The sequence below is a fragment of the Myotis myotis genome, unplaced genomic scaffold (genome assembly GCF_014108235.1).
Source record: "Myotis myotis isolate mMyoMyo1 unplaced genomic scaffold, mMyoMyo1.p scaffold_m19_p_15, whole genome shotgun sequence".
NCBI lineage: Eukaryota > Metazoa > Chordata > Mammalia > Chiroptera > Vespertilionidae > Myotis > Myotis myotis.
In genome coordinates, this window is record NW_023416319.1 from 35,986,790 (window position 1) to 36,009,225 (window position 22,436).

The 22,436-nt window shown below is 39.3% G+C and overlaps 1 protein-coding gene across 14 annotated transcripts in view; it reads right to left on the reverse strand.

Moving 5' to 3' along the window:
• JMJD1C (jumonji domain containing 1C) overlaps positions 1–22,436 on the reverse strand; it is a 252,566-nt gene that overhangs the window by 29,445 nt on the left and 200,685 nt on the right. For 13 of the 14 annotated variants that reach the window (XR_004972207.1, XM_036336855.1, XM_036336854.1 and 10 more), the window contains 6 exons: positions 22,060–22,203; positions 21,766–21,952; positions 19,965–21,643; positions 11,696–11,868; positions 7,799–10,002; positions 2,411–2,612 (listed from right to left, as the gene is read on the reverse strand). Coding sequence is in view for 13 of the 14 variants with exons in the window: in XM_036336855.1 (XP_036192748.1) it covers positions 2,411–2,612; positions 7,799–10,002; positions 11,696–11,868; positions 19,965–21,643; positions 21,766–21,952; positions 22,060–22,203 (4,589 nt within the window). In the remaining variant the exon portion in view is untranslated. Of the gene's footprint in view, positions 1–2,410; positions 2,613–7,798; positions 10,003–11,695; positions 11,869–19,964; positions 21,644–21,765; positions 21,953–22,055; positions 22,204–22,436 lie in introns of those variants that run through there. The other variant, XM_036336860.1, reaches the window with a different exon arrangement.

Genomic DNA, 22,436 nt, shown 5'->3' on the forward strand with positions numbered 1-22,436 from the left:
GCACAAACACAGCAGTAATGAAAAGAAACAGTGAAACAGCAAAAAATTTAAAAGATAACAATTCCTGACCTTTACTTGTGGTAAATAAATAATAATAAATATAGAGCACATATGTACATACGTCAAAATGACAGAACTTTTTTATAAATAAACTAGAGGCCCGGTACACAAAAATTTGTGCACTCAGGGGGGTCCCTCAGCCTGGCCTAATGCCCTCTCGCAGTCTGGGACCCCTTGGGGGATGTTCACCTGTTGGCTTAGGCCCAAGCTGACAGTCAGACATCCCTCTGGCAGCCCGGAGCCCGCGGGGGATGTCTACTTGCCAGCAGGGAGCAGGCCTAAACTGCAGTCGGACATCCTTAGCACTGCTGAGGAGGTGGGAAAGGCTCCTGCCACCATCACTATGCTGGCAGCCATCAGCTTGGCTTGTGGCTGAGCAGAGCTCCCCCTGTGGGAGCACACTGACCACCAGGGGAGAGCTCCTGCATTGAGCGTCTGCCCCCTGGTGGTCAGTGTGTGTCATAGTGACCAGTCATTCCCAGTGGTTCTGCTGTTAGGGTCAATTTGTATATTACCCTTTTATTATATAGGATGGGAGATGGCAACGTAACCACAAAACGATGTACATTGGACTCAACCTAACCCGAGGACTGTCTGCATTTGTTGTCAGTAGCGATCAGTATTCACGGTTTCACCTGGTTTTAGAAGCTCATAATACACCACACCTTCCTGATCCCACCAAATGCAGAGCATTGTCTTCTTTCCAAAGCGATTTGGCATTGTAGTTGATGTTGATGGTTGACCTGGATCAACCCATGATTTTGTGCATTTGGGATTTTTAAAATAAATCCACGTTTCATCGCCAGTCACAATTCGATGCAAAAAAGACTTTCTTTTGTGCCGTTGAAGCAACATTTTACTTATGACTTTTGGTTTTCCATTTGTCTTTTGTTCAGTTGATGTGGCACCCATTTTTCTTCCTTTAAAATCTTTCCCATTGCTTGTAAACGATTGGAAATTGTTAAGCAACATTTAATCTTTCTGCAAGTTGTTTTTGAGTTTGACATGCATCTTCATCCAATAATGCTTGTAATTGTTGGTCTTCAAACTTTTTTGGTTGACCTGGATGTTCTTCGTCTTTCAAATCGAAATCACTTTTAAAGCGTTTAAACCAGTGTTCACAAGTATCTTGAGATGGAGCATGTTCACCATAAGCTTCCCGAAGTCTATGGTAACTTTCAGCAGCACTTTTCTTCAAAATAATGAATTAAAACTTCCCGCAAATGCTTTTTTTGGCACGAAATTCTACATTTTTAAGTGTAAAAATACCTATGATGTTAACACCTTCAGAAAATTTGACATATGAAGTTTTGAAGCTTGCTCTCAATACAACAAAATAGCATACATATCAAATCGCATACATTATCAACATATGTGTAACTCCATCTACTGAAAAAATCCGCATTATTACCCAGTACACCTGGTAAATTGGTTTTATGTTTACACTACAAAACTTGTGAAATGATACTAATAATTCCTTTCTGTCATATTGTAACATAATTTTATAGCTACCTATGGTTAACAAGATAAAAGTATGGGTATTCCAAAGTAACGCACTGACTTTAATATCTACATTATTTGCCTAGATTTATACACTATTTTGATTGTTGGCTAATGCACAGATATAAATGTGACATTGTTTTGGCCAAAGTATAAGCTAGTAAATATTTAAAAAATCTTTATATCACACAAACTGCTGTTTCCTATCCCTTTGTAGAAAAAATACTAAACATTTCTCATTAGGGAAGAATAAATCTTAGTAGAGAAAGGCCATGAATACATATAGCAATGTAAATAGGAATTTAGTCCAATAATTAGCCATTGTTAAATTCAGTACTAAAGAAGTTTAATATCCTATATAATAATCCTATATAATAAAAGGCTAATATGCAAATCAACTGAACTCCAGGTCGCTATGACGTGCACTGACCATGAGGGGGCAGATGCTCATCACAGGAGCTTCCCCTGGTGGTCAGTGGGTGCCCCAGGGGGAGTGCCGCTCAGCCAGAAGCCCTGAGCTGGGCTCACAGCTGGTGAGTGCAGCGGCGGTGGTGGTGGTGGTGGTGGTGGTAGCCTCTCCTGCCTCTGCTGCAGGTGGGCAGTAAGGAGCGAGGGGTCCCGAACTGCGAGAGCCCTGGACTGTGAGAGGGATCCCAGACTGCAAGAGGGCGCAGGCGGGGCTGAGGGACCCAACCCCCGCCCCGAGTGTACAAATTTCATGCACTGGGCCTCTAGTTCTACAATGTTTCAGGAACAAGGCGGCTCCTGTCTCCAAATGGGATCCTCAGAATGTATAATTTCCAATATCCAATAAACATACTTTCCCACAATTACATATTTTTTCACTTACCGTCTAAAGTAGTAAAATCTACAAAATACTGGTGAATGGGTTGGTTCTTCTTCTTTTTTACTCCGAATAAGTCTACATTCTCGGCACTTTTGCAAATTAGGCCCTATCTCACAGCAGGAGTCATCCTGTAAAAAGGATTCCCCAGTTTGCTTCAGTTTCTTGACTTTACGCCAATCTTTTAATACTGAACGAGGGATGCCAGCTGTAAAACCAGTAGGAAAGTATTAGCAAGATACTTTAGAAAGGTATACTCCTTGAGATAAGATTCAAGTCAATTATACAACTGTGATAATATATTAAGATTGTAGAAAAGCAAAGAGATTACAGTTATACTCTTAATAGCTAGAAAGTCCAGAGCAACACTTTATATTTATTTTGTTAGTATTCTACTAACCAAATGAATTCTTCTACCAGTATACTCTAAATGTAGATCTGAGTAAATTCTCTAGCTGATTCGTAAAGCTAAAAATACAGCACTTCTACACAAAAAATTTCTCATATGTAGAAGGAAGCTCCTTTAACATCCACAGAAAGAACATAAAGACTAAAAGTTACTCCCTCTGTCCCATAATAATAGTAGCAAGTAAATATTTAAATGGGAATTATTGGCGAATGCAGCTGTAAGTTATGTTGTAGCGCAAAATTGCGAAGCCTTCAATCAAAATCAATGTTTCATGACATCTGTCATTTGTTTTGACACATCTTTCAATTTTTAGGTTAATCTAATTATTACGAATTATAACTATTTTTCTGATTTCATCTGCTGATCGAAATCAATTGTTTTATTTCAGTTGAATATCAACCCATTGTGTAAAAGATGAAAAGAAGAGAGTTTTCAAGAAAAGATCGAGTTGCGATTGTCCAGTTCTTGATCCATCAAAAGAAAAAGGAAAAGTTGCAGAAAGATGCAATTACGTTAGCTGCAAAACAATTTAAGTGCAACAGAATGACGATATCAAGAATTTGGAAACGTGCTTCCAAAAATAACTGTCAAGGAAAATCTTATGCTAATGTTGATTCTTTGAAAAAACAAAACTGTGGACCTAAATGCAAAGATTATGGAGAAAAACTTGAAAAACTTAAGACATATTCCTCTTAGCAGAAGAGTCACCATATTAGCCTTGATAATATTTCTCCCGAAATATTGGATAATACGTTTCTGTCACTTCAACAAGTTATGCTGGAAGCAATGAAGAACGATGGCTCCAATAATTTTAAGCTCACGCATATAGGGAAAGCAAAGCTTTGCAGCCAAGGGATCCTACCTACAAGTTTAAAATGCAGTAACGAAATTATTGAAAAATCCAGAAACTATCTGAACACTCAAAATAAAAATTAGGAGTACTACTTTTAGTTTATTGTTTAATTTAATCTAGTTTTTTGATAATAAATGTTGTGTTCTATATTTATTTTCTTTTGATACTATTATTATGGGACAAATCACATTCATCAACTGCTACTATTATGGGACAGAGGGAGTAATACTTTTAGAAACAACAAGCATACTTAAGCTTTTGTGTGTTTTTTAAAAATCCTCATCCAAGGATATTTTTTCCATTGATTTTTAGACAGAATAGAAGGGAGTGAGGAGGGAAGGAGAGAGAGAGAGAGAGAGAGACATGGCATGTGAGAGACACATCAGTTGGTTGTCTCCCGCATGCACCCCTACCGAGGCTGGGAAACCTGCACCCCAGGTCCATGTCCTTGACCAGGAATTGAACCCACGACCCTTCAGTCCACAGGTCGATGCTCTAACCATTGAAAACCAAACCAGTCAGGGCAACATACTTAATTTTTGCAATAATCTGATTCTCAAAAGTAAGTGTGGTTCATTAAGTCAAGAAACTGGTGATGTTGTAATACCAATATTTAGGAGAAGAGGCACTAAGTTATTCTTCCTAATAGCTCTCCCCTTATGATAAGGTCCTCCATTTGTTATCAATGTATTGGTGGAAACAGCATCTTGTAGAAAAAGAATTGAAAGGAGAAAAAAAAAAGCCAACATTAATTAGCTATCTTTTTTTATCATGACAGAAAAAAGGGTACCACAACCCTAAAGAAAAATAAAACTGCAGAAAAAATATAATTTTATTATAATATATATTGCTGATCCACCATTTTTATTAACTTGAACCTAATTGTTGTAATAAACACTGGCTCAAGTAATCAATTATCTATAGAGCAGGAAGAACTCAAAACATTATATTATATACTAATTAAAGCCTGCCTACTTGCCTATTAAATTTTTACAAATCTATTAATTTAAAGGCAACCTATGTTGGGACAAGCAGTATTTGTTGACCCTTATGTGCTTTTACTGCCCGTATGCATACTGTAACTATACATCAGAAATGAGATTTACACAGTTTACTATTTCTATCATAGTAAAGAAATAAATTTGATTTCCTATCCTTATGCTTTCTAATCATGCCTACTTTGTGAATCAGAGGCAGTACAACTATTCTGAGACTATATACTTCTTGCAGAAACCTGTAGCAGAACTCTTGTCCTGAGTTCCCACTACTGCTTACCTGTTAACCTCTACTGTAGGCAGTACAAAGCAAGACCATACATCTTAATATAGGAAGTATTGTGTTTACACTCCAGGACAGCACATTTAAAATCAGCATGTCATTAAGCACTTCTACGATTGATGCCAGATTCTTTACAAGTTCTCCTCTCTTCTATCTCTAATTTAGAGCAAGGAACAACTTGACTTAATCCACTAGACAGAGAAATGCATGTGTGTGCACATATACCACTCATGGAATAAAATGTTTTCCAAAAGGCTTGTATAAAAGGTTTGTTATTTCCTCCACTGTGTATAAGACAGATTTGTCCTATGGACTGTATAAAATATTCAGAGCTTTAAGAAGTCAGAATGAACAACAGAGATGCTACACTGGTGATAAATTTTTATTTGGTACACTTGCTTCCAATCACTTACCTTTTTTTTCACTTATTACATTAGAATAAACTAAGTGCAATCTACTTTTATTCTGACTGGAAAATAACTATTAACCAATATGCTTTCTTTTTGTTGCATAACAACAAAAAGAGGATATTTTTTCCATTGTTTTTTTTTTTCTTTTTAGAGAGAGTGGGAAGGAGGGAGAGAGAGGCAGACAGAGAGAGAGAGAGAAACATCCATGCCAGAGAGACACATTGATCTGTTGTCTCCCCGAACATGCCCTGACCAGGAGAGATCAAACCCTCGACCCTTTGGCGTGCAGGCTAACACTCTAACCTCTTAGCCACATCAGCCAGGGCCCAATATGCTTTTACATTCCAAGTAATGGAACAGTTCAGAGTATGGATAATCATACTTTTGTGAACAACTTAGATAGTAAAGACACAAAGATCCAGGTCATAAGAACAGTTTTTTGTATTATAATTTTGATTATACTTAAGCCACTGATTTTGTGCATCACAGGACTTAGATATATTTAAATTTGATTGGCAATTTCAGTTCATAAAATGGTTGTGTTTAAAGGTACATTATCTACTCAGGTTGAGAAATTAGACTTATAAATTCCCAATTTAGAGAACTGTTTTAGATAGCCCAGAATAATAGCAAATCAACTCTGCCCATAATTAAAAGATGGCATTTAACAGTCATGTAATTTTACTTTGGACTTGGGAATAAATGGGACTTAACATAGCTTCTCTAATACTAAGTGGGGGAGATTTCACTAAGCATAACAAGTTGGGGTGGAGATAATGCTGATTCCAGCCTTTGTCTTAGAATTCTTATATGGGAAACAAGTACATTCAATCTCAAAATGAAACCAGAATATGTACTTCATTAAGAGTTAATTTTATAAATTTAATTTCATTAAGAGTTTTCTATGTGTTAAAACCTGGAAGGTTCCTCTTTTTGTTTTTTGTATATTTAACTTAAGTATTTGACTACCTAACACCAAAGTAAATGTTATATGAAGGAAGAGAAACAATATTGATCACACTAAGCCTCTTAAGAATTAATTGGGGGAATTAACTAGAACACGGGAGAAAGAAAAAGCAATACTATACAATCCAATATTCAAATGGCAATTATTCTGTGTTATCTATTTCCCTATCTTTCTTTTTTCTGACTATATTTGCATTTCAGTCTCTCAGCTTCTCTGTCTCTAGTTGAGCTAATTTTCCTTTCTTCTCTCTCTTTCCAACTGTCCTTCCTTTTCTATGATTCCATTCTCCTGTTTTTCTCTCCTTCACTTTGCCTCTGATTTCCACTCAGGCATGTGGGAAAACCTCATTCAGTGAAAAGACCCAAATAAGAGCCTTCGAGCATCCAAATGCTTGTGAAAGAACTTCTTGAATGTCCACATAGTCACAGATATTTCATATACTGTATGTGGGTTAATACATGAATACAGTGAGACTATTAGGTGCTTTCTGCATTGTGCAACATACCAAAAAATAAATAAGCAAACTGAGAAAAACTATTATGAGAGTAAAAACATATAGAAACACTTTATAGTGAATATTATTAGTATCACTTATTTTGCTGTTGTAGCCACAAATGAAACAAACATCAGATTTGGAATTTTTACTTATTATGCATGTTCTTAAATACAGAAAACCATAATGACCCTCACACCCCACTTTTACCCATTGTTAAGAACTGCTTGAATGAGTAGCATTATTAAATAGAAGATAATTTCAGTACACTTTTAATTTTGTCATCAGTGAGAGAAGCATTAAGAGGCCACATCCACAGTACTCTGAATTCTCTTCTAAATATGTGACTTAGCCCAGCCAACGTGGTTCAGTGGTTGAGCATAGACTTATGAACCAAAAGGTCACATTTCAATTCCTGGTCAGGGGATATGCCTGGGTTGCAGGCTGGATCCCCAGTGTTGGGTGTGCAGGAGGCAGCTGATCAATGATTTTCTCTCATCATTGAGGTTTCTATCTTGCTTTCCCTCTCCCTCTCTGAAATCAATAAAAATATCTTTTTTAAAATGTGACTTAAAATATATGTAAATAGGATTTCTTTTTCAACTATGTGTATCTTGTTATAGGTAAATACTTAATATTTGAAATCCACTTTTGATGTGGCAGCTATAAATACATCTTGACAGTTTTTAGATATGTTCAAAATTCTGAGTAACTGCTAGATTACACATTAATTTTTGTCAGTATAAGTGCTAGGTAAAACATATTTCTAGAAGACTCTTCAAAATGGAGAGATACATTTTCTCTCATTTCCTCTTATAGAATACTTATGAAATGTAGAAATGAGCTCAGTGAGCACATACACAATGCCATACAAATAAAGTCAAAAGATGCTTTTAAGCTCACTAGTCTTTAGAAAACCACACAATTATTCCAAGAACATACAGCATATTTTATCTGAGATGTTAGAAAAATAAATTTACTTACCACTACTATTGCTCTGCAACTTCAATTTACTTTTTTCTTTGGCACTCCTGCTGAGAACCCCATTGGGTTTTAAATCTTCCTCTATTTCACCTTTTCTTTTCTGCAAATCATTTTGCTTCTTTTTATAAGTTGGCTTAGGTTGCCTTTTAGTCCTTTGTTCTGACTTGCTTTCACTTTCATCTGAGTCTCCACTTTCAGAACCAGATTCATAAGTTCTTTTGGCTTTTCTCCTATTGACTTTATCATCTTTTACGTATTTATCAACTATGATCTTACTATCTACACTATTTTGTATATCATTAGATGTAGAGGCTATTAAATTAACAGAGCATGGCTTAATAATTTCTGAAACAGAATTCCCTGAATTTTCCATTTTATTAGTATTTTTATCTTCTTCTGAATGTCTAGTAAGCCAGGCTTTTTTAAGTTTAGTATGGTAGTTTGGTTGATTTGTCTGGGATGCTTGCCCATTTCCTACAGAGTTTGCTTTGTTTATTGTATTACAGACTAGAGTGCTATCCAAGACAAGGGAGGCTGAAGATGTCTGATTTTTCACAGCATTAGGCTCAGTCTCACTAGCATTACTACTTTTATATTGAGCCGCAGCCAATGCTGCCTTGTGCTTTTTTAAGTGAATAAAATCAGTTGTGCCTGAGAACCCAGAGCTGGGCTGAACAGCACTTCCTGTTTTACTACTGGCTGGTGTAACTGGAGCTGTGGTGCTGACCTTGCATTCCTGTGTGTGAGCCACTGAATGACTGACACTTTTTGAAGAGGTGCAGTCTGAGGATTTAGAGGGCAAAATGGTATTTGATAAAGAGTAGATTATTCCGGAACCACTCCAGCTGGAAACACTGGTGGTAGTGGCAGCAGATGTGAATATATCCATTTTGGTGTTACACATTGTATTTACAGCAGACACAACTGAACTGGGAACACTGCCCTGTGAGACTGCCTGAAAGTTTTTTGCAGATTTTATGTGAGCACTGTCTGAATTCACACTTGGCAAAATTATTCTTCCAATTTCTCCAGCTTCTGCTGGTTTGAGACAATCTGTTTGATTTGCCTCAGTTGAAGATCTTTCGCTAACTTGATCTTTGGATGTGAACTGCATTGCCGGCACACTGTCAAGTTTTGTACTGGAAGGTGGACGTACAATGACAGATGCCGTAGCAGCTTGTGACTTTCCGCTGCTTTTCTCTACATGCCATTCAGCTTTCTCTTTGCTGGGGTTATTATTAGATTTCCACATTTCTGTCAAACTCTGTTCAGAAGAATTCTTAAAATTTGCCTGAGATTCTTTGGGCTCAGGAATTAGAGTTGGAGGCTTTTGTGATTCTTGAACTTTCCCACCAGTATTTACAGGCATCACTGGAGTTAAAGTTGGAGGGGAAAGGCTACTATAGCTGCTTTCCTTTCTATCCAGGCTGTGATGAATTGGTGGATGAAATACTGGTGCTCTATGTAAAGCAGGCATACTCCGAAGTGTATTTGTAGAAGAAACTGTCAAATGGGTAGGACTTCTACAATCATTTCTGAAGGTTGTTACTGAATGAGAAGCAATTTGATGGGAAAGGTGTTCTGGTATTTTGCCTACTAAACCTTCAGTTTCCGGTTGGTGTTTAATCAAAGGTGGTGGCTTTGAAAGAGATGATATAAATGAAGTTAGAGTTTGAGGATTAGTGGCCGCTACAAGGGTATTATTCTGTTTTTCAGTGTAAATATTTGAAACTTCTCTGGATGGGTATGACCTTGGTGGTTCATTTACCACACTATTAGACAATGTAGTAAAATAGTTACTTTGGGGCAAACTCTGAGGCACTGAGTGCTTCATTTTATAAAGATCTGATACTGAGCATTCCATATCTTTGTCTTGTTTGATGACATGGCTTTTAGGGCTAGAAGATGACGATGCTACTCTGGAATAATTCTCTCTCTCACCCTCAAGCCCCTTGATTTTAGTTGTAAATGGAGCAACATCAATGCTTTCTTGAAGAATTCGGCGGTGTTCCTCCTTATATTTGTTTAGTCTCTCTCCAGTCTCCTGGGGTGGTCTCTGTAATGGATTCATCACAGGATCCACAAAATGTCTATGCAAGTGACCATCTTTTCCAGTCTGTGACCTAGTTAGCTCCAGGTCATTTTTTGCTGATGTAGATGTAATAGAACGTAATGGTTCAATGAAAGCTTTCCTCTCCAATTCTCTGTAAAGAAAATACACAACGACATGGTGTCAGATAGGTACTAGTTTTATTGGGGTGATGATTTCATAAATTGTATAAATGTCTAATCACTGGGTTGGGGGTGTGCGATCTGAAACTAATAGTGCACACATCAACTATAATAGAAAAGTAAAAAATTATCTTAAAAATAAACAAAGGTTTCTGTAACCACTTTTTCTTGTATGATATAAAGATAGCTTCTATGCAATATAATCTAACCTAATAAAAGAGAAACATGCAAACTGACCGCACCTCTGCTATGCCCCCAAGCCACGCCCACCGGTCAATCAGAGCGACTATATGCAAATTAACCCAACCAAGATGGCGGCTGGCAGCCAAAGAACTGGAGCAAGCAGGAGGCTTGGTTGCCCCGGCAATGGAGGAAGCCAAGCTTCCCGCCTGCCCTGGCCAGCTGTGGCCTCCGCTAAAGGCAACAAAGTTTCAATTATAGAAGATAAATAAATCCCAGATACCTGATTCCAGCCAGCCTCCACTGGGAGGTTGGGTGGCGGGGGCCGTGGCCAGCCTGCAAACAGCCATCAGCCACTCACCAAGGCTGGCCACACCCTCATGGGGTGAGGGTCCCCGCTGGGGGGCTTGGCCAACCTGCAAACAGCCATCAGCCCCTCACCCAGACTGGCCAGGTACTACAGCAGGACCCCCGACCCTGAAGGGGGTGTGGCCAGTCTGCAAACAGCCCTCAGCCCCTCACCCAGGGGGGCCAGTCTAGCGGGAACCCCCACCCTGAAGAGGGTGTGGCCAGTCTGAACACGGCCCTCACCCAGGCTGGCCGGGCACATCAGCGGGAACCCCACCCTGATCCAGGACACCCTTCAGGGCAAACCAGCCGGCCCTCACCCACGCACCAGGCCCCTATCCTATATAATGAAAGGGTAATATGCAAATTGACCCTAACAGCAGAACCACTGGGAATGACTGGTCACAATGACACACACTGACCACCAGGGGGCAGATGCTCAATGCAGGAGCTCTCCCCTTGTGGTCAGTGTGCTCCCACAGGGGGAACTCTGCTCAGCCACAAGTCAGGCTGACGGCTGCCAGTACAGTGGTGGTGTGGGAACCTCTCCTGCCTCCTCAGCAGCGCTAAGGATGTCTGACTGCAGCTTAGGCCTGCTCCCCGCTGGCAAGTGGACATCCCCCGAGGGCTCCTGGGTTGCCAAGAAATGTCTGACTGCCAGCTTAGGCCCACTCCCCGGGGGATTGTGCCTAAGCTAGCAGGTGGTCATCCCCCCAGGGGTCCCAGACTGTGAGAGGGCACAGGCCGGGCTGAGGGACTCCCCGGCGTGCACAAATTTTTGTGCACCGGGCCTCTAGTCTATAATAATAAAAGCATAATATGCTAATTAGACCAGACATCCTTCCAGACGACCTTCCTGATGAAGACAGGGCTGTGAGGGAAGCCCGGGTCCTGGAGGGAAGAAAGGCCTACTCTTGCACGAATTTTGTGCATCTAGTTCTATTATACAAGTGAAACACGAATTTCCATGTATTCTAAAATTATCAAGTAAATTATAGAGTGTATCAAAACTGAAAGAATAGTACTTATTCAAATCCCAGTTTTAAGAGATTAACTTAAAATAACTTGCTTAGAAAATGAATTAAAAAAACGATAAGAGACAAGGCATTTGTAAGTTTTAAGCACTGGTGAACTTACTCTTTATGATGGTCTACTAAACTTTTTGCCAATGGTGGACTGGAATGTGTTGTGATTTTAAGAGGCCGATGAGGCTCTGCACTGGAAGGTCTGACAGGAATGTGACTAAGTAATCCAATACCATCTGCTGAGGTCACAGGGGTGGGTTGATGTAACCAAGAGCTGGGAGAATTCTATTTAAGAAAAAAAGTCAGACTTCAGTTACTAGGAAAAGCTAAAAACAATGTCACAGTAGGACTAAAATAATGATATATTTATGAAGCATGTGACTTTTTCTGAATTCACCTAATGAGAAATATTCAGACAAGTAACGAAAATAACTATATGAATATTTCCATATGTCAAAAGTAACCAGCATTAAACTAGTAATTTCTAGAAATTTACTTTATTGAATGCAGATTTTGAAATTATTGTCTTTAACGTATATAGAGAACACAGCTTATAAGATTGCCTAAGATTCTAGTGAAAGAATATACTGCTAATAAAAAACACCAGGATTTGTTATTCCTAAAATACATTTCATCACAAACAGAAATTATAATCAAGTTCATTTGCCAATTTTGTCATGAAAACAATAAACATTTTCAATGTAATAATTTATTTAGAATGGCAGAAAATTACCTTTTTAACACATTGTATGCGGGAAACGTATTTATACGTTTTACATATTTATACGTTCTACCAGTGTAGTAGAGTGCGGGACACGTATTAATACGTTTTTTATAGACTAGCAGTAGAATGCGGGTAACGTATAAATACGTAAACTAAAGTTATCGTAATTTTACTGAACGTTGCCATTTGTGCAAAAAATTAGCAAAAATGGCCCGCACCACCTGTTAGCGCGCGATAAAAACTACCCGCAAACAATGTGTTAAGACTCAGTTATACTCCATTTCACCATAAGCTGCCAGTTGCTGGGTCATTAAACTTGGACATTTGGCAGTATAAAAAAGTTATTTTTTGGAGGACAACCAAGATGGCAGCATAGGTAAGCACCTGTAATTGCTGCCTCTCACAACCACATCAAAACTCCAACTAAAAGACAAAACAAAAACAAATATCATCAAGAACCACGGGAAGGCTGATTGAGTGGAAGTTCTACAACTAGAAGGAAAGAAAAAGGCGCATTGAGACTGGTAAGAGGTGCGGAGATGCGGAAGTGCGGAGGTACAAAGGCGCGCGTGAAATGGGCTGGCAACTGGGTGCACTGTTGTTTTTTTCAATCAGGGAGACACAAGCTCCTGATTGCTCTGAAGTCCAGTACCAGGTGAGACTCTGGGGACCCAGACTCATACGGGGAGAAACTGGACTGACATCGGGCCGGAATGCGAGGGCCACTTTCTCTCAGAGGTGCTTGCAGCAATCACTCTTCCTGCACGGGGCTATGGGACACAGAGACCCGGGGACTTCCCGGGGCAGGGCTGACTGGTAGCCATTGCTCTTTGCTCTGCCCCGGTGACTCCTTGAGACCCTGCCCCACCCAATTTACAACCCCACCCAAGCTGTGCACAGATTTTGCATATGAATGGCCTGTCATTTTGCAACCTAAAACCTAACAAACTGCAGCTGGGTCAGAGAGCTCCAAAGCTTCTAAAAGAAGTCCTAAGGCCCTGCAGCAGCAGCCTGCATTGCTTCACAGCTGGGCCTCATCTGGGCATTTCCAAACCTCAAACAAAGAGGAGGAATCTGCAGATCTCTCTGTAGCTCCAGCTGGGTAGCCTCAGGCAGTGGCTGACTTTGCACCTCCTTGAAGATCCAAGAACCAGTGTACCCAGTGGTCAGTGTGAGACCATACCAGATCACAACTCTTCACATCAATAAGAGACACACTCAAGGGGCAGACTCAGTGAGCACCAAAGCCCCACTGAAGCAAGTCCTGCCCCATAAGGGTGTCTCCAGCACAGCAGTTCTCCCATTGTAGACACAGCTGGTCCTCATAGCCAGTTGGCCTGGAAGTCAATTCCTCCCAGTGAAACCAACAGCAATCACTGCTTAACTACAGCAAGACTGTACACAAAGCCCACAAAGGGGTGCACCAAGAGTGTCCACCTCAGGTAATTCGGGAGGCTGAGCCACTGGGCCCTATATGACACATAGCACAGAAAGCCACTCTATCTACACAGGGAAGCAGCCAAATGCAGAGACAAAAAAACATGTCACAAATGAAAAAAATGGAGGAAAGCAAACTACTGGATATAGAGTTCAAAACCACGGTTATAAGACTACTCAGGAATCTTCTAGAAACCTCCGAGAAATTTAGTGAGACCCTCGAGGATACGAAAAAGGACCTACTAGAAATTAAGCATATGCTGACTGAAATAAAGAATTTTATACAGAGATCCAACAGCAGACTAGAGGATCCCAAGAATCAAGTCAAAGCTTTGAAATACGAAGAAGCAAAAAACACCCAACCAGAAAAGCAAAACGCAAAAAGAATCCAAAGATATGAAGATAGTGTAAGGAGCCTCTGGGACGACTTCAAGTGTACCAACATCCGAATTATGAGGGTGCCAGAAGAAGAGAGAGAGCAAGATATTGAAAACCTATTTGAAGAAATAATGACATAAAACTTCCCCTACTTGGTGAAAGAAACAGACTTACAAGTCCAGAAACTGCAGAGAACCCCAAACAAGAGGAATCAAAAGAGGCCCACACCAAGACACATCATAATTAAAATGCCAAGGGCAAAAGACAGAGAGAAAATCTTAAAAGCAGCAAGAGAAAAACGTTAGTTACCTACAAGGGAGTACCCATACGACTGTCAGCTGATTTCTCAACAGAAACTATGCAGGTCAGAAGGGAGTAGCAAGGAATATTCAAAGTGATGACTAGCAAGAACCTACAACCAAGATTACTCTACCCAGCAAAGCTATCATTTAGAATTGAAGGTCAGATAAAGAGCTGTGCAGATAAGAAAAAACTAAAGGAGTTCATCACTACCAAACCAGTATTATATAAAATGCTGAAGGGTATTCTTTAAGAAGAGGAAGAAGAAAAAGGTAAAGATAAAAATTATGAACAACAAAGTGACAACAAATACGTATCTATCAACAAGTTAATCTAAAAATCAAGTGAATAAAAAATCTGATGAACAGAATAAACTGGTGAATAGAATAGAATCAGGGCATAGAAAGGGAGTGGACTGACAATTCTCAGGGGAAGGGGGTGTGGGGACTTCGGGAAGATTGGAAAAAATCTTACACCTATGGACGAGGACAAAAGGGGGGGGTAAGGGTATGGGAGGGTGCGAACCGGGTGGAGGGGACCTATGGGGGGAAAAAAGAGGAACTGTAATAATCTGAACAATAAAGACTTATTAAAAAAATTATTTTTTGTATGTCAATATGCTGCCTTTCTCATACTGAATATGTGGTGACATTGATCTCTATGTTAAGAGTTACAACTATCAAAAGATATACAGTGGGGCCTTGACTTACGAGTTTAATTCGTTATGAGACCGAGCTCGTTAAGGAGCTCGTTAACTCAAATTACTCTGTCAACTCAATGCAAAAAATCGGCCAAGAGATAGCTGGTATCTCAAAAAACTCGTTAGTTGGGACACCAGTAAGTGAAGGCCCCACTGTACTTAGAAATTGTTTTTATACTATAACTCATTGGCATTTCTTCCAGAACATGATTTGTTGAGTCAAGATACTGGGAAAATACAATCCTTTGATTTTAATAGAGGGAATAAATTTTACATCTCTAAATGATAATGCAAAAGCAATATAATATAATGCCAAAGATATACTGCTATCAAATTACTTCGATTAAAAAATATTATCCTAGCCCTAACTGGTTTAGCTCAGTGGATAGAGCGTCGGCCTGCGAACTGAAGGGTCCCAGGTTCGATTCCAGTCAAGGGCATGTGCCTTGGTTGTGGGCACATCCCCAGTAGGGGGTGTGCTGGAGGCAGCTGATCGATGTTTCTCTCTCATCGATGTTTCTAACTATCGCTCTCCTTTCCTCTCTGTAAAAATCAATAAAATATATTAAAAAAAATATTATCCTATATAATAAAAGCCTAATATGCAAATTGTCCCCTCAGGCATTCGTTTGACCACTCACTATGATTTGCGCTGACCACCACGGGACGGCGGGGAACATGGCGGGCGTCAGTGACGCAGCACCGGCAGCAGGTGGCAGTGGAGGCACTGCTGGCCTAAATGGGCGCTGAGGAGAGTGGGACCACAGCAGGATGGTGGAGCAGATGAGTGGGCGGAGCCAGGCCAATTCGGGTGTGAGCAGAGGCCTGATCACCCCGCAGATGGTGACCAGTGGTGGTCCTGGCCCCGGTCCCGGCTCCAACTGATCATCTCAGCTCCCAGGCACTGAGGGAGCCTGGCGTGGGGCCTGTCCCTGATCGATTGTCCCACAGGCGGGATGGTGAAGCAGTTGAGGGGGTGGCGCCAGGCCAAGGCAGGTTGCCAGGCAGGGCTGCAGGGCTTCGAGGCTGGGGGTGTGAGCTGGGGCCTGATCTCCACAGGCCACCCTGAGGGACCCCACCTGTGCACGAATTCGTGCACTGGGTCTCTAGTATAATTATAAATCATAAACCTCATAAGAGAAAATACACACATATTTATTACACATGCACATAAATATTCAAATGTTTAAAGGCCTCAGTTCTCCAAGATTCAGAAATCTCAAGTTGCAATCAATTATGGAAATGATAAGTTTTTTTACTATAACATTAAAATGTATTACCTAATTGTTTCTCCACTTTAATTTACAATACTAGGTTTAAGATGTCTTCACTTTTGCTCAAAATGTTTTACATAATAAATGAAAATCTGATATGCTCATTTTTAATATAACAAGTTTATGACCAGTTAATAAAACATTTTATGCCCTTACAAACATTAGTGTTAAGTTTTCTAGTACACACACTGAGAGATGCTCCTACTCAAGCCATTTCTAAACAGTTACACATATTTGTTTTCAAGGGTTTGGAAGTTATGGGAGAATAATCTCTTGGTTCTTCTACCCAATCAGTTGCAGCTACATTCAAGGCATATTAGAGTAAAGGGTCAGTGTAAAAAATGTGGATGTATTGGGCACTTGGGTCATCAGGGCTGCTTTCAATTCTGGTAAATATGTATAGTTAATCCTCACTCAAAGAGTGAAGATATTTTTTCCATTGATTTTTTATTTTTTATTTTTTTTTTTAGGGAGGGAGGGGAGGAGGGAGAAAGGGAGAGAGGAGAGAAACATCAATGTGACGGAGACACATCGGCTGGTTGCCTCATGCATGTACCCTGCCAGGGCTGGCAAACAGTATACTGAAGTGATTAATGACTTTTCATTGAGTTTGACTAAGTAATGTACGCATTCTAGAAAGATTCCACCTACTCCAAGTTCAATGGAATAGGAATGGGAAACTTATGATCAATGTAAGTACAATACTTTTAGAATTGAGATCCTGCCAGTATCAAATATAGGGATGTTCAAGAATAAACTGTGCAGTTCACTGGTAACTTCATTAAAGGCTGAAGCTCATATAAAACTGGAGCCAAAAGGAACTGATGTTTATAATGGGAATAAACCACAAGAAATATCCTTTGAAACTGTTAAAACTATAATTCGCACTGCTTATCTTGATTCCCCTTACCACCACTGTCAACTATCACAATTTAGGGGATTAAGAAAGGATTCGTGGCCAAAGACCACAAGTCACTTGAGACATTTAGCTGTGCAGAGATAGGAGACAAGACAGCTATTGGAGACAACAATGATTCTAACTAGGGCCTTTATTGTTGAGAATCTGTAAGCACCTAACATTTACTGGTGTTTTTCAACTAAATGGCCACGGGTGCATATAACTGCCATGGACGAGAACACTGAATACCAGCACCTCCAGATTGGTGGCAAAGGTTGTAACTGAGAGCATGTTACTTATAATGGGATGGGCAAGGTGCGCGAAGAAGAGGTGATTTGAATTGAGAGGGGCTTGTTAAAGAAACATGCTGCAGTGAGGAGCATGCCATGAAAACCAACTCCTGGCAGCTAGGTTTGGCTAAGCCAGCCGTGGGCAAACTACGGCCCGCGGGCCGGATCCAGCCCGTTTGAAATGAATAAAACTAAAAAAAAAAAAAAAAAAAAAAAAAAGACCGTACCCTTTTATGTAATGATTACTTTGAATTTATATTAGTTCACACAAACACTCCATCCATGCTTTTGTTCCGGCCCTCCGGTCCAGTTTAAGAACCCATTGTGGCCCTCGAGTCAAAAAGTTTGCCCACCCCTGGGCTAAGCGCATGATACCTGCCTCCATCAAGGACCCAATAAACTCTCCTGTGATTTGCAAAAAGAGAAGAAAGACAGAAAGACAGAAAGACAGAAAGACAGAAAGACAGAAAGACAGAAAGACAGAAAGAAAGAAAGAAAGAAAGAAAGAAAGAAAGAAAGAAAGAAAGAAAGAAAGAAAGACAGAAAGAGGGAGGGAGGGAGGAAGGAAGGAAGGAAGGAAGGGAGGAAGGGAGGAAGGAAGAGAGAGAGAAAAAAAAGAAAGGACTCATGGCCACAGGCTAATGTCATCATTGCTATATAGAATTTACAGTTTCTATAACAAACTTTTGGCAAGAGGAACACTATATTTGCACCTACTGGTGTTGACATGGCTCTATGTAAGCAGTATTATCCCTAAAGTAAAGGAGGGCACTATTGTTGTCTTCCAAATTCCTACCCTAACATATCTATTGTGGATTTTGGCCACTTGAGAAAGGTGTCAAAAATACCCATGTCCAGTGCAGCATTATTCATAATAAGCAAGGAGTGGATGTAACCCAAAAATCCGTGGACATAATGGTATAAAACTGTGGTATAAAAATAAAATAGAACCCTAGCTAGTTTGGCTCAGTGGATAGAGTGTCAACCTGTGGACCAAAGGGTCCCGGGTTCGATTCCAGTCAAGGGCACATACCTTGGTTGCAGGCTCTTCCCTAGCCCAGGGCCCTGGTCAGGGCACGTGCAGGAGGCAACCAATCGATGTGTTTCTCTCACATCAATGTTACTCTCTCTCTCTGTCTTTCCCTACCTCTTCCACTCTCTAAAAAAAAAAAAAAAAAAAAAAATCAATGGAACAATGTCCTTGGGAGGATTAAAAAAAAATTTAATGCAGCTTACAAAGGGAAATCCTGTTACATGCTAACAACATGGATGAACTAACTTTAAGATTACGTTATGTGAAAAAAGAAGCCACAAAAGGTCAAATACTGCATGATTCCAATCAAATGAAGCATCTATCTAAAGCAGTCTGAATCATAGAAACAGAGAGTAGAAAAGTAGTTGCAAAGGACTGGGGAAATAGTGAAGGGGAGGAAAATTAATGTTTAATGGGTATAGAATTTCAGTTTTGCAAGATGAAAAAATTATAGAGGTCTGTTGCACAATAATGTGAATATACTTAATAGTACTACTGTACACTGTTGTTAATGGCTAGGTTGGTAAATTTAATGTTGTCTTTTTACCACTAAGTACGGAAGAAGATAGCTAGATAGAAAGAGTTAAAAAAAATTCTGGAGTATTGCTGAAGAGCATCCTGGGCTGCCCTAAGGACTAGTTGTCTCCTGAAATTTAACAGGGACTCCCACTCCCCCATTTTTTACATAGGGGCTGGTAATGCCCTCAACAATTTCTTAGTATAAAAATGAATTTGGATAGAGAAGCCACATAGTCCATGAAAGAATAAAATCATTATACTATTATCTTCTGCAATACTCTATTAGGTAGAACGAATCTAAGCCCCAACTTTACTGCCAAATATAAGGACCCTTTAACTTTGGCTCCCTTTAGAGAACAAGGAAATTAGAGTCATAACTTGTAATATAGCATCAATGTAACGTATACAGATGGGGAATAGAACAATTTGTCTTTTAAGAATAATTGGATAATATATATAAAAATCCTAACAACTATATATAATTTTTAATCCAGAAACTCCACTTACAGGAATTTAGCTTAGTCAAACAATTATGAATATATACCATAATTAATTATTGAAGATAGTCTTCATAATACATATATTAGAAACAATCTAAGAAGTTTTACTTTAAATTGGCTTCCTAAAAAACAAATAGGCTTCGAGATTTCAGATTTCATGGCTCTAGATACTGTAATTGGAAAGTTTCATTATAATTAGAAAAATAACTTTAAAAATGTTAATACATTATATAAGAAATCTAGAAAATTAATGAACTATTTAAAAAGCACTTGTACATATCTAGATTACTATGTATATGGATATGTGGCTAACTACAATATAACTTACCCTTCTTAATGAAGATTCAGCATTAACTGCATTTTCTGGGTGAACCCACTTGGAAGAAGGCAGACCAAGTCCTGAGTATGCATGTGTTCCATTTGGATATTGCCAAATAATTGGATAAAGACCAAGCTGACTATATGAAGCAGAAGGATGGGCTTGTCCAAGAAGATGAGGTGACTGGTGCTGTAACAACTGTTGCTGTTGTTGGTGTGCTAGTGCTAAGTGGCTCAAGCTGCTGGCATGAGCAGTCTCTAATCGTGGGTGGCCACCAAGTAAGGAGGCAGTAGGCACTCCAGGTAACACAGCAGGTAGTAAATGAGGGTGATGAACAGAATGATGTGGACCACTAGTCAGAGGGTGAGAGTTAATGGTAGGCAATGGAGTTTGACTGGATGATCCGGCCAATAAGTGGGTTGCAGGAGTTAAGGCAGGGTGATGGGTACCTGGATTTAAACAGGTTCTATGAGATGAAGAATGAAGAGAAAAAGGATGCTGGTTTAAGAAAGGTGAAATGTGATTCGCTCCTGTTTCTGACCCAATAAGTGCAGGATCTCTATAAACTGTGAAATGCTCATTTTTATCAATAATAAGAGGGCTCTTCGTAGTTTCCAATGTACTGCCTCGAGTAGGAACTGGATGAAAACTGCATCTTGATAACTCATGTTCTATCTTATTTGCCAGTCTTCTTTCACCAGTGGTATGGCTGTTGACATAAGTAGCCTTAGACTTAACAGAATCAGGAGAATGGGTAATTTTAGGTTTAACAACTTCAGGTGAGGGATTGGATTTTGTCTTGTGACCATCTACTGAAGCATTAAGTTTAGATTTTATAATCTCTGGAGGCGGACTTCGCTTACGCAGCTTATCATCCATCACAGAACCTGAACTTACAGAAGACGTGTAAGAGGCATACTGATTTTTTTCTTTTTCCATATTCAAATGATCATTTCCTAAAGGAGCATTCTTAACATTTGATTGGGTTAAATCTACTTTAACTATATCACTGATCCAGCTATGGTCAGAATCTTGTTTTGATGCTTCCAAATATTTTGCATTTACAATAGAATGTTTTGAATCACTAACATTAGAATCCATTTTCTGAAGTGTCTGAAGGCCAAAGGTATTTGAATTTTCCTGAACCACCTTTTCAGAATTAGTGTCATTTGTAATATCAATAACACATTTTGGTGTGGATGGTCTGGATACAAACTGCTCCTTTGGCAATTCCACTGTATGTATTTTTTCCGTATTTTCCTGAAGAAGTAAATCATTAGGATTATGATCAGAAAGTGTGGTCTGTTCTGATGAATGGATAATCATTTTTTCTTGAAGCTGAGAGTCAACAAACTTCTGCTTCTCCACTTCTTCATGTTTTTTATCTCCTTGTATTTGATCCCAGGGAGGCTGGCTATCTATGAGTGTCTCCTCTCCTGTTTTCTCATTATTTTGGAATTTTCCTTCTTCTCCATTTATCTTCGAAGTGTTTTTATTTTTCAACTCATTCTCTGGTTTCTGCTCTAAGGAATTATTTATTATCCTCTTATTTGAATTTTCTGAGTCACTGTTTTCAGAAAAGTCTGAAACATTGTCGGTTCGTAGTCTTTTCATATTTAGCTTCTTTTCATCCTCCTCAGGTTTCCTTCTTTTGTTCACCAACTGTTTGTTTTTACCTTTAGGATTTTCTGCAAGATTAAAAAAAAGAGGTTTTATTTTTTATACTGATATTAAATAAGTATAGTTTAAATGTATTTTTATTTGTTCTCATCCCGCACCCCCCCCACCCCCCAAAAGCAGGTCCTCCTACCTCCTCGCCCTATATAATCATATTTTTCCTCCTTCATCTTCTCTTCATCTGGTATGCTGCTATCTGAGCCCTTCCTCTTATTTGAACGAATATTTCTTTGTTGCTGGTGTGTATTTTGTTTTGGTACAGCAGCTTGCGAGTTCATTGTTGGTCTGGGACTATTTGCCTGGGCACGTGTATAATGACCCTAAAAAAAAAAAAATACACCAATTAACAATGACTTGTTTACTACCTGATCCTAAGTAATCTAAGGGAAAATTTTTTACAATAATCCAGAACTAACAACATACATACGTGAACAGCGTTGCTATTTTGACTAGCACGAGACCTTCGTCGTGATGTAATGCCAATATTTTCACCTTTTAACAAAGAGTGAACAACATCATCTAGAAAGGTCATTTGAACCATAGAAGGATCGACATTCTGTGGTTCTAGTACCTAATCCATGACACAAAAAAAGAACAAAAATTAAATCCAGTCAGATAGATGTGTTATTTAGGCACATTCGTCAATGAGTAGAAATGTCTAGAAATCAGTTTGGAATTCTTAATTTATAAGATACTGCTATATTTACAATAAGCTAATTTTAATCATCATAGAGAAAATTATTTCAACCTTCTTCTGAGATCTACTATTGTATCTGCTAGCCAAGAATTAAAAAAACAAATATA